The sequence below is a fragment of the Oncorhynchus kisutch genome, linkage group LG8 (genome assembly GCF_002021735.2).
Source record: "Oncorhynchus kisutch isolate 150728-3 linkage group LG8, Okis_V2, whole genome shotgun sequence".
Taxonomy (NCBI): Eukaryota; Metazoa; Chordata; class Actinopteri; order Salmoniformes; family Salmonidae; genus Oncorhynchus; species Oncorhynchus kisutch.
In genome coordinates, this window is record NC_034181.2 from 55,700,305 (window position 1) to 55,713,073 (window position 12,769).

General features: G+C 39.6%; 1 protein-coding gene across 1 annotated transcript in view; it reads left to right on the plus strand.

Moving 5' to 3' along the window:
• The first annotated feature begins 1,348 nt into the window (after positions 1-1,348).
• LOC109895548 (CD151 antigen) overlaps positions 1,349-12,769 on the plus strand; it is a 45,628-nt gene continuing 34,207 nt past the window's right edge. The window contains exon 1 of the mRNA XM_031830619.1: positions 1,349-1,448. Coding sequence (XP_031686479.1) covers positions 1,353-1,448 — 96 coding nt within the window. The 5' untranslated portion in view covers positions 1,349-1,352. The remainder of the gene's footprint in view (positions 1,449-12,769) is intronic.

The following is a 12,769-nucleotide window of genomic DNA, read 5'->3' on the forward strand; positions in this document are numbered from 1 at the left end:
TTGAATCCAATAGTAAGACGCTCCTTCGTCCCGCCTCTTCTAATCATCAATCTTAGAAGCACGAAGCCAGCGTATCAATGGATTACAGAGAATATGGAAGAGCTTTTGCGCTAGAACAAAGTATGTATTTTATTTTGTACATTTTACATTAAACAAATTTATTTTGCAGTTCAATGCAGAGACGCCAGTGGTTGTTTATGTTACGATAAATAGACGTTGTTTGTCACACATTTAAAAAATACAGAAACCTAAAAACTGTCTGGGGTAGCGTTACTGACAAATGTCCAGGCAAATGTTTATAAAGGGCCCAGAAGTGTGTTTGGGGCAACTTACCCTTTAGCCCAGTTTGCATTGAAACATTGGGATAGTGTGTTGATATCCCTAATATTTTAATGAACACAAGCATACATGTATTTTTGTTAAGATTTAAGTATGCATCTAGCCATCTGTCAAGATTAGGAACAATTAGAACTTCTGTACTCCATGACGTTTGGAGTGGACAGGTAGTAGTTGATGCAGAGAGAGAAGAATTAGATCGGGGTTCAGGGATAGAAGATCGACAAGTGGTAGAGAAAAATGCAAACAACGAGGGACAAGAAGGTGGACTATTGTGTGACTGCACATGCACCTTTTGATGGGGGCATTGTTATATTGTCATCATTCACCCAGGTGTTTCTGTTTTTATTCCTTTGTATTACAACAGTTGAGAGGGAGATTTGAAACTTTCTTCAGATAGGCTTTAGGGAAGTCAAGTTGAACTAATTAACTAAAATAGCAGTGCAGCAAATGTGAATGAGCTCTCAGTTAATTCATAGAAATGTGTGTGTGTGTTATGGTCTTTGTGTATGGCTTCTTAAAGTCACAACTTCCCATGAAAAATGTACATTTTTATAAAAAATTAGGGCAGTATGTTAAAAATATTTTAAGACATAAATCAAAAAGTTCACTTTTGAGCTATTAATAATATTTTTTACATTGAATAAATCTTATTTAACATGTTTTATTTCATAGTATAAACATACTCTATATTTTAGAGCACACTATAAGGAGTATAATGACACCAAGATGTTGTTCCTACCATGTATGGCTCACGGATCATAGGGCCTTAAAGGAGGCCTGTAATATGTCAAAAAATTGATTTTCTCAATAATGGTTTGGGATACGAATGTAAAAAGCATGTTAAACATCCTTACTCCAATAAAGTTTTTATTTGAGAATTGCCAGAACGATCTGTGATAGCAAAAAATAGGATTACTCTGTGTCTGGGGAAACTGGCCCAAAAAGAAACGACAACAGATTCAAGGTTAACTGTTTGAACATTTTCAAATCCACCTCTCTCTTTCACCTGCAGCATGGGGGCACCACCAACAGCGTACGACGAGAAGAAGGAAACATGTGGGACCGTCTGTCTTAAGTACCTCCTATTCACATTCAACTTCCTTTTCTGGGTGAGTCTGTCTGTCTGCCTGCATGTGACTTTCATGCTGGGGAAGACAACCCCTCTGAGAAATATGGTCTTTTGTAATCTTTCCGGTGTCCACAGACCACACAACACCACCAGCCATTCCATCCCACATTCACTATCACACAACTGTGCTACCCAGCCCACTAGACTGAACAGCTAGTCAGCCACACTGGGGGAATTCACCAGGGAAATCTCAATTCGACTACAATTACGATTCTGTTCCTTTACAATGCGTCAGTGTCAAGATAACATTATGTCTGGGTGATATTTAAGTTAGCAGCAGCTACTGTATTTCCTCTGAAATCTTATTTAATATATCTAATGCAGTGCCTTCAGACAATATTCATACTCCTTGATTTCCCCCCCCCACACACACACACACACATTTCGTTGTTACAGCCTGAATTTAAAATGGATTAAATTGAGATTGTGTCGCTGGCCTACACCCAATACGCCATAATGTCAAAGTGGAATTATGATATTGGAAATTTTTACAAATGCATTAAAAATGAAAAGCTGTAATGTCTTGAGTTAAGTATTCAACCCCAAGCCTAAATAAGTTCAGAAATAAAAATGAGCTTAACATGTTGCATGGACTCTGTGTGCAATTATAGTGTTTATCATGACTTGTGAATAACGTCCCCATCTCTGTACCCCACACATACAATTATCTGTAAGTTCCCTCAGTCGAGCAGTGAATTTCAAACAAAGACCAGGGAGGTTTTCCAATGACCCGCAAAGAAGGGCACCTATTGGTAGATGGATAAAAATATAAAAAGCAGACATTGAATATCCCTTTGAGCATGTTGAAGTTATTAATTACTGTTTGGATGGTGTATCAGTTCACCCAGTCACTAGATACAGGCGTCCTTCCTAACTCAGTTGACGGAGAGGAAGGAAACCGCTCAGGGATTTCACCATGAGGCCAATGGTGACTTTAAAACAGTTACTGCGTTTAATGGCTTTTAGGTTCTAATTAAACAAAGTAAAAAACTCACGGACAACTATGAAAAGCTCAGACCAAGTTTATTCACACAAGTGCTGGTATTTAACCCTTTCTTCTCTGCTGAGTCTCCTTACACATCTGAACAGCAATACACCTCTGTTGCTTGACAGATCTCCCTCACTTCATCTGACCTGACCTCTGCCCAAGTTCCATACTACTCCCCAACTCACAGCTGTCCTGTTGACTTGTACCAGTCTGTTGCCATTCTCCTTCCCATAGGATCCCTGATGTCTAACAATAACATATTCTGACAGAACCATCACTGTTAAAGGAGAAAACTGTGCATAGATCAACAACATTGTAGTTACTCCACAATACCATCCTAAATGACAGCTTGAACAGAAGTAAGCCTGTACATAATAACATGCATCCTATTTGCGAGGCACTAAAGTAAAACTGCGAAAAATGTTTGCTAAGAAATGAAACTTTGTCCTGAATACAAAGTGTTATGTTTGGAGCAAATTCCACACAACACATCACTGAGGACCACCCTTCATGTTTTCAAGCAGGGTGTTGGCTGCTTCATGTTATGTTCATGCTTGTCATCGGCAAGGACAAGGGAGTTTTTGGGGGGGATAAAGAGAAACGGAATAGAGCTAAACACAGGAAAAATTCTTAAGGAAACCTGGTTGTCTCCTAGCCAACAGATACTGGGAGACAAATTCACCTTTCAGCAGGACTTCAACCACAAGGCCAAATATACACTGGAGTTGCTTACCAAGACAGCATTGAATGTTCCGGAATGGCCTAGTTACAGTTTTGAATTAAATCTACTTGAAAATATATGGCAAGACTTGATTATGGCTGTCGAGCAATGTTCAACAACCAGCTTGAATAATAAAAAAAGAAATAATGTGATCATATTGTACAATCCAGAGGTGGAAAGCTTTTAGAGAATACCCAGAAAGACCCACAGCTGTAATCACTGTCAGAGGGGATTCTAACATGTATTGACTCGGGTGTGAATACTTACTTAAATTGGATATTTCTGCATTTAATTTTCAATACATTTGTAAACATTTCTAGAGACATGTCGTTATGGGTTATTTTGTGTAGATTGAGAAAATAATACAATCAATTTTGAAGTCGGGCTGTAAGACAACTCAATGTGAGATAAGTCAATGGGTATGAATGCTTTCTGAAGGCACTGTATATATTTATAGTTAGGCAGTTTTCAACCAGAGAATATTTTTTGGGGGTTCCGTTCCTCTTTAATCTTCAAATGGTATTGATATTAAGAAAAGTGTGTCCAAGACACTATCTTATTAAGCATGCGTTGATGCTTGTCTAAAATGACCTTTACTTCCAGTGTGTGTGTGTGTGTGTGCCAGGAGAGAGCTACTGCCGCCCTCATTTAAGCTACAAAGTTCAAGGCCGACCGCGGTATTGCAGGCATTGTTTACAGAAAACAGGATCCCCATAATAGTGAATAAGAAAATGGCAATCTTTGTGTACATCTTTTTTAAATAATTTAAGACAATCATGGTACCAATAATTGCTTCTATTACATCAGGTGTATGTCCTTGATCCGATTTATTTAAAAATTGCACACAGTATAAGTTATAATGATAATTTAGTTTCCAATGGCAGCCTGCAGTACCTCAGTCGTCCTTCAACTTGAGATACTCGATGAGAGAGGGCAGCACGAACTAGCCTGCAGCGTCACCTGGAGTAGCTCAAACCGCACATGTTATGTATCTATGAGACTACATCTTAACCATACTTCAAATGTGCATTTGAGTCTTCACGTAGGAATGAATTATCACGTGATTGATGACTTTGGCCATTCATATATACAGTCAATGGTGCGTGCGTGCAGGAATGCTCATGTGATTTCACATGCCCAGTCATGTGAAATCAATAGATTAGGGCCAAATAAATTGATTTCAATTGACTGATTTCCTTATGATCTGTAACTCAGTAAAATCTGTACTGTATCTGTAAAACAACTGTTTTATGATAGTTCTTGTAAGTGTGCCCCATTTTTTTATTTTTTATTTTTTATAATACACACAAAAAAATGTACCGGTAGCCTACAGACTTTTCACGTGTGTAGCTTGTTATTGTTGGTCAATCAAAACAGTACTACTGTCAGAGGCTCCATGTGTAACAAGTGAGATTTCTAATCAATGCAATATGGAGTGGATAAATGAGAAGGAGTAGACTACAATGATCAACCAACAGGTAGGCTGTTTAATATAAATGGATATGTTGTAGACAAGAACACAGGGACGCAGCAAAAATAACCTCAATCGATTTGATGCAGTCGTGACCGACACTACCAGATGAGATGATAGATAAACTATCGCAGCAACAAGTTTTATCTAACTTGCGTGAGTCGGTTAGGCTACTTTCTCTCTTTCTATCTCCCTCCGTGTCAGACATACTGGCCCTTCTCCTCCCGCACCTCTCCCCCACACGTCTGTGCTGAAACAGGCAGAGTGCACCTCTTCTGAGTCGCGCAAGCAGGTCCCCATTGAAGTAAAAAAAAGATATGTATTTATTATTATTTAAAAGATTTAGTACACAAATGCTGTCGGCCTTCTCTCCTGCTCCATTTTTGTTCTGGTACTGCTTAGCCACAAGCTCTAGACATGCTCTGCCTAGCATTTTTCGATTCTTTTATCACTTTTTTTTTGTTTGGACTATTCGGGTTGTAATTATTTAGCCTACCACACCCACATTAGCCACAGTAATTCCTTTTCTTTGTTAATTTCAAAGTAACCTCTATGTGCATTGGATTTTCATCTGCATAAAGGCAGACGAGGATGGAGAGAATTATTTTCTGACACTTTTTAATAAGTGTGTTTTGTCTGACATTGCAGTTTTAACAAGCGAACCATGTGGCTGTAATTTGATGTCGGCCATTACTCTAATCTCATGTTATTATCACGTCACAGCTATTTTACAACGCTGTATCGCAGCAATTTGATGAGATGTGATTTGGTGCACCCTGCACACTTCAAGGAAAGAGACTTGTGCACACGTAGAATCGATGCCAGTTTTAGGTTATTTGTTAAGCTTTCGGTCTAAAAGACCTCCATGAGTACATGCAGTTTGCACTGCCACTTTCCCTGGACTCTAACACCAGCGGCAATTTACTTTGTGTTTTTGTTCAGTTTGAATGTGACATCTTAGTATTCATTACACGGTCTGACAAGCTTCATAATAAATTAGGCCTAATTAGACAAAAGAACAATGAAGTTGTTCAAAGAAGATCATTTCAAGTTTCAGGACTTCTGACCCCCCTCAAAATTCATGATATTACTTGAATAATTGTAATAATTTGATATGCCCATCCCTTTCCTCTCAAAATTCATGATATTACTTGAATAATTGTAATAATTTGATATGCCCATCCCTTTCCTCCAGGCTGCCCTGACATCGGTATGTTGTTTTCCACACTTCCAATAGCAATTACCTGACGTAGTTTTTACAAGACCTGAAACAGATCAATGCGAAACACTGTGTCGGTTCTATCATGATGAAAATCAGACTCTTCTTTGGCTGTTGCTGACAAATGATCTGAGAAATGCAGCCTGTCTAGACTCTCGGGATATCTGGAAAATAAAGTCAAGATATTTTTCTAAAAGTAAATGTATTAATTCAAATTATAATCAAATGCCCACGCATTCCCAGAATGCATGCATTCCAAGCCAATAGACAGTAACATATGTATTTATTGACTAAGAACATATTCTCTTCTACAGCAACACCCTGGGGAAGAATGAGCCAATTGGAAGCTGCGGATGATTAGTTGTCCGTGATGATATGAGGTCTAGTTTAGGAATTCAGAGAGTCAGGACAGATGCACATTAGTGTGAATGTGTACACATACAGTAACAGTCAAAGGTTTGTACACACCTCATTCAAGGGTTTTTCTTTATTTTTACTATTTTAGAATAATAGTGAAGACATCAAAACTATGAAATAACACAGATGGAATTATGTTGTAACCAAAAAGTATTGTTTGCGGCTCTTCATTCACTCTGCGATCCAACGTATGCCCAAACCATCTCAATTGGGTTGAGGTAGGGTGATTGTGGAGGCCAGGTCATCTGATGCACTCTCATTGGTCAAATAGCCCTTACACATCCTGGAGGTATATTTTGGGTCTTTGTCCTGTTGAAAAACAAATTATAGTCCTACTAATCACAAACCAGATGGGATGGCGTATCGCTGCAGAATGCTGTGGTAGCCATGCTGGTTAAGTGTGCCTTGTATTCTAAATAAATCACTAAGAGTCACCAGCAAAGCACACCTCCTCCTCCATGCTTCATGGTGGGAACCACAAATGTGGAGATCATCCGTTCGTTCACCTACTCTGCTTCTCACAAAGACATGGCGGTTGGAACCAAAAATCTAAAATCTCAAGATTGCTCATGTTTCTTGGCCTAAGCAAGTCTCTTCTTCTTATTGGTGTCCTTTAGTAGTGGTTTCTTTACAGAAATTTGACCATGAAGGCCTGATTCACTCAGTCTCTTCTGAACAGTTGTTGAGATGTGTCTGTTACTTGAACTCTGCAGCAGAGGTAACTCTGGGTCTTCCATTCCTGTGGCGGTCCTCATGAGAGAGAGTTTAATCATAGAGCTTGATGGTTTTTGCGACTGCACTTCAAGAAACGTTGACATTTTCTGCGTTGACTGACCTTCGTGTCTTAAAGTAATGATGGACTGTCATTTCTCTTTGCTTATTTGAGCTGTTTTTGCCATATGTACTTGGTCGTTTACCAAATAGGGCCTCAAACAGCAAGTAAACAAAGTTTGTTTTTACATCCATTGAGAATGACCATAATTCCTCAATGTAGCCTATTTGGACCATCTTTCCAGCTCTCTCCTTTTCGATAACCACTCAGCATGAAAGCGGAAAGAAATGTCATGCTCTGAACAGTTGGAAACCTCATAAAATAGGCCTCGCTGACTACTTCTTATCCCTTGCGCAAATAGTCTACTGCTGTGTCTTTCTGTCTGGAACTCTCTGAGGGCCCAGAATATTTTGTACTATGTTTCAAGTTCCTTGAAGACAGGCCATGTGATTTATAGGATAGCCAATGTGATTTATAGGATATATTTATGTGGGCTATTTTTACATATGGGCAATTTGCTCGCGAGTGGCGTAGCGGTCTAAGGCACTGCATCTCAGTGCTCGAGGCGTCACTACAGACCCTAGTCCGATCCCGGGCTGTATCACAACCGGGTTTGGCTGGGATAGGCTGTCATTGTAAAATAAGAATTTGTTCTTAACTGTCCTGCCTAGTTAAATAAAGTTTAAATAGTTTTTTATAAGATTTGAAATGTTTTCATTTAGATAGGATTTTGATTAACCACATGACATTGATTTTGCGTCATGAAGACTTTATTATAAAATAAATCAAAGTGTTCCACGAAAATGTGCATATGAAACTGGGGCGGCAGGTAGCCTTGGGCCAGTAACCGAAAGGTTGCTGGATTGAATCCCCAAGCTGACAAGGTAAAAATCTGTCATTCTGCCCCTGAACTAGGCAGTTAACCCATTGTTCCTCGTTAGGCCGTCATTGTAAATAAGAATGACTTGCCTTGTTAAATAAAGGTAAAAAAATAAATAATAATAATCTGAACTTGCACTCTGATAAGTAGAAATTGTACGAGAACTTTGCCCTCGAAATTGAAAAGTTGCGGACTGCTGGTGTAGCCTATTACTGGCAACTTCACAAGCTTAAAGGCAGAATATGGAAGGGCAGTGGGAGGAGGGGGGTCGGGAACAGTCTTACAGTACATAAACATCAGCAGGACTGTCTGCGCGTGTGTTTGTGTATGTTTCACAGACTGAATGTCATTGACATAGAGTGTATTGCCACCCATCTCCTCTGCTCCCTTAGTGCATTAATGGCCCTGCCTTACAAGGAGATCAGTATCTGTGTAAGTGATTGAGTTGGCACGGGGACACGTTTTTGGCGCAGTGCTGCAACATCTGCTGACAGTACAAGTGTATATGTATTATACAGTCGATTTAAACACTTGTCATAATATTCAAACGGTGGACGGTGATGTATTTTCTAAGTTGATATAGGCCTACACTTCTAGAGGAAATGATTATGTTGCGTTTTAAAGAATACACACCAAACAATTAACACTCATGGGAACTATTCCACATTTTTTAATACTACACAAGAATGAATGGCTATAAGGAGTGAAGCTGGCAGTGGTTCATTTGTTTGCCACTGTAGGTGGTGTGCTGTAACAAGCTCTCTGCTTTGGTATTCGGGATGATCGATCTATGTCAAGGGAGGAGCTGGTTTTTGCATATTGTTTATAGGGTTCATCCCATTGGCTGGTTTATTGTTTGGTCAATAGGCTGAGATTCTTTTTTAGTTAAGCAGTAGTGGACTGTTCCATTGTGAAGGCCGTGGGGATGGTACTGTGTACATCAGTCTGAGACATGTATATGGTTATATTACATAAGAACAATGGTGCAATACTAATACAAAGGATTAAAAAAATAATAACATGCACTTTCTCCCGCAATGGATAGTGGTCGCTGTTGAATTGGCGCCATTTCCTAGACCATGTTGCTACAGTGGCAATAAAAATTGTGAACCCCTTTGAATTACCTGGATTTCTGCAATCATTGGACATCACATCTGATCTTCACAACAATAGACCAACATAGTGTGCTTAAACTAATAACACACAAATTATTGTATTTTTCTTGTCTACATTCAGTGTAGGTTGGAAAAAGTATGTGAACCCCCTAGGCTAATGACCAAAATCTCATTGGAGTCAGGTGTCAGCTAACCTGGAGTCCAATCAATGAGACGAGATTGGAGATGTAGGTTAGAGCTGCCTTGCCCTATAAAAAACACTCACAAAATTTGAATTTGCTATTCAGAAGAGGCATTGCGTGATATGAATCATGCCTCAAACTGAAGAGATCTCAGAAGATCTACGATTAAGAATTGTTGCCTTGCATAAGGCTGGAATGGGTTACAAAAGTCTCTCTAAAAGCCTTGATGTTCACCAGTCCATGGTAAGACAAATGGTCTATAAATGGAGAAAGTTCAGCACTGTTGCTACTCTCCCTGGGGAGTGGCTGTCCTGCAAAGATGACTACAAGAGCACAGCTCAGAATGCTCAATGTGGTTAAGAAGAATCCTAGTGTCAGCTGAAGACTTACAGAAATCTCTGGAACAGGCTAACAACTCTGTTGATGAGTTTTTGATACGTAAAACACTAAACAAGAATGGTTTTCATGGGAGGACACCACGGAAGAAGCCACTGCTGTCCAAAAAAAACATTGCTGCACATCTGAAGTTTGCAAAAGTGCACCTGGATGTTCCACAGCGCTACTGGCAAAATATTCTGTGGACAGATTAATCTACAGTTCCGTTGTATGGAAGGAACACACAACACCATGTGTGGAGAAAAAACGGTACGCACACCAACATCAAAACCTCATCCTAACTGTAAAGTATGGAGGAGGGAGCATCATGGTTTGGGACTGCTTTGCTACCTCGGGCCTGGACAGCCGGAAAAATTAATTTCCAAGTGTATCAAGACATTTTGCAGGAGAATGTTAGGCTATCTGTCCGCCAAAATTAAGCTCAACAGACATTGGGTGATGTAACAGGACAACGACCCAAAACACAAGTAAATCAACAACGGAATGGCTTCAACAGAAGAAAATACGCCTTCTGGAGTGGCCCCAGTCAAAGTCCTGATCTCAACCCGATTGAGATGCTGTGGCACGACCTCGAGAGCAGTTCACACCAGACATCCCAAGAATATTGCTGAACTGAAACAGTATTGTACAGTATAGGAATGGTCCAAAATTCCTCCTGACCGTTATGCAGGTCTGAGCCACAACTACAGAAAACATTTTGAGGTTATTTCTGCCAAAGGAGCGTCAACCAGTTATTAAATCCAAGGGTACACATACTTTTCCCACCCTGCACTGTGAGTGTTTACATGATGTGTAGAATAAAGACATGAAAACGTGTAATTGTTTGTGTCATTAGTTTAAGCAGACTGTGTTTGTCTATTGTTGTGACTTAGATGAAGATCTGATCAAATGTATGCAGAAGTCCAGGTATTTCCAAAGGGTTCGGATACTTTTTCTTGCCACTGTAACTCTGGGTCTTCCTTTCCTGTGGCGGTCCTCATGAGAGCAAGTTTAATTATAGCGTTTGATGATTTTTGTGCCTGAACCCTGGAAGAAATTTTCGAAGTTCTTGATATTTCTGCATTGACTGACCTTCATGTCTTAAAGTAATGATGGACTGTCATTTCCCTTTGCTTATTTGAGCTGTTTTTGCCATAATATGGACTTGGGTCTTTTACCAAACAGGGCCATCTTCTGTAGACCCCTACCTTGTCACAACACAACTGATTGGCTCAAATGCATTAAGGAAATAAATTCCACAAATGAACTTTTAAGAAGGCACAGCTGTTAATTGAAATGCATTCCAGGTGACTACCTCATGAAGCTGGTTGAGAGAATGCCAAGGCAAAGGGTAGCTACTTTGAATAATCTCATATATAAAGTATATTTTGATTGAACACTTTTGCTTACTACATGATTCCATATGTGTTATTTCACAGTTTTGATGTCCAGTTTTGATGTCTTCTACAATGTAGAAAATAGTAAAAAATTAAGAAAAACCCTGGAATGAGTAGGTGTCCAAACTTTTGACAAGTACTATATATTGTTGTGAAAATTAATGTATACTGAGAGACACTTGGACAATTATTCAAACAATACATTTTTATTTATCATCGATTTAATTATTGCAATAATGAAGCTGGTCGCCCGCACACTCTGAAGTGTGTGTTGCTGAGAGCTTAACCTTCCAGAGGAATCCTGGTTCTTGTATATCTGACACTAAAAATGCTTAAAACTTTGGGTTCATCTCGTGGTTATCTGCACTTGGTGTTGTTTTACCCCCAGCCCAGGTGACCGGATGATGAGGAACAATAAGGGTTTTGTTCTACTCCTACAGGTTATCTCGATCTCAGTTCCAACCACCACACCTTGTCTATGGAATGCCCGAATTTAGGTTTTTATCACCAAGTCAACTATCAGCTCAAGCCCCAGAGGCCCAACTCAGTCCCACAGACACAGATGAGAGAGTTCTCATAATAGCTATTCGATCCATAAACAGTATTAAAACAATTTAGTGATTATTCTATTACAATCCTCCATTTTGAGACTTCCCTCAACTTAAAAATAAATTTTAAAATAGCGCTAAGAAATTATCTGCAGTGTAAGTCTGAATAAAACAATATCATCATGTTGATACTGAGCATACTCCCATTGGTCAGCATGGTAGAAATAGCATTTCCATCCCTATAGCACCATCTGAAGAAACTGAAATTAGCATTATCTTGTTGAATAAATTCAGGTCGTGACCACCGTTTTAAGTAAAATTTCTTCAAGTTAGTGCCTATTGAACATGACCCAGGACAAGCATCATGATCCCGCTATTCATAAGGCACCACCTATGGACTCTATGTCCCAGTGCCATAAACCTGCTATAGTTCCTGAGTATTATCATTATCATCAAACATTGCAATTTGGTAATGGATATAGGTCAAATAGATTAGGATCGGCGTTCACCCTCTCCATCCACCAGGGCATGCTGAGAATAATGTCAACATCTTTGGTACACAACTTCTTTACACATGTCACAATCGATCCATAGTACATCAATTGCGCCACTCATATAACAGATCTTTATTGTAAAGGGTTTTAACACAGTTTCCCATGCTTGTTCAATGAACCATAAACAATTAATGAACAGTTTTTAAATATTTTTTTAACCTTTTATTTAACTAGGCAAGTCAGTTAAGAACACATTCTTATTTTCAATGACGGCCTAGGAACAACTGCCTATTCAGGGGCAGAACGACAGATTTGTACTATGTCAGCTCGGGGATTTGAACTTGCAACCTTCCAGTTACTAGTCCAACGCTCTAACCACTAGGCTACCCTGCCACCATGCACCTATGGAACGGACATTAAGACACTAACAGCTAACAGACGGTAGGGAATTAAGGTCACAGTTATGAAAACGTAGGACACCAAAGAGGCCTTTCTTCTGACTCTGAAAACCCCCAAAAGAAAGATGCCCAGGGTCCTTGCTCATCTGTGTGAACATGCCTTAGGCATGCTGCAAGGAGGCATGAGGACTGTAGATTTGGTCAGAGAAATAAATTGCAATGTCCGTACTGTGAGACGCCTAAGACAGCGCTACAGGGAGACATGGCGGACAGGTGATCGTCCTCGCGGTGGCAGACCACGTGTAACAACACCTGCACAGTATC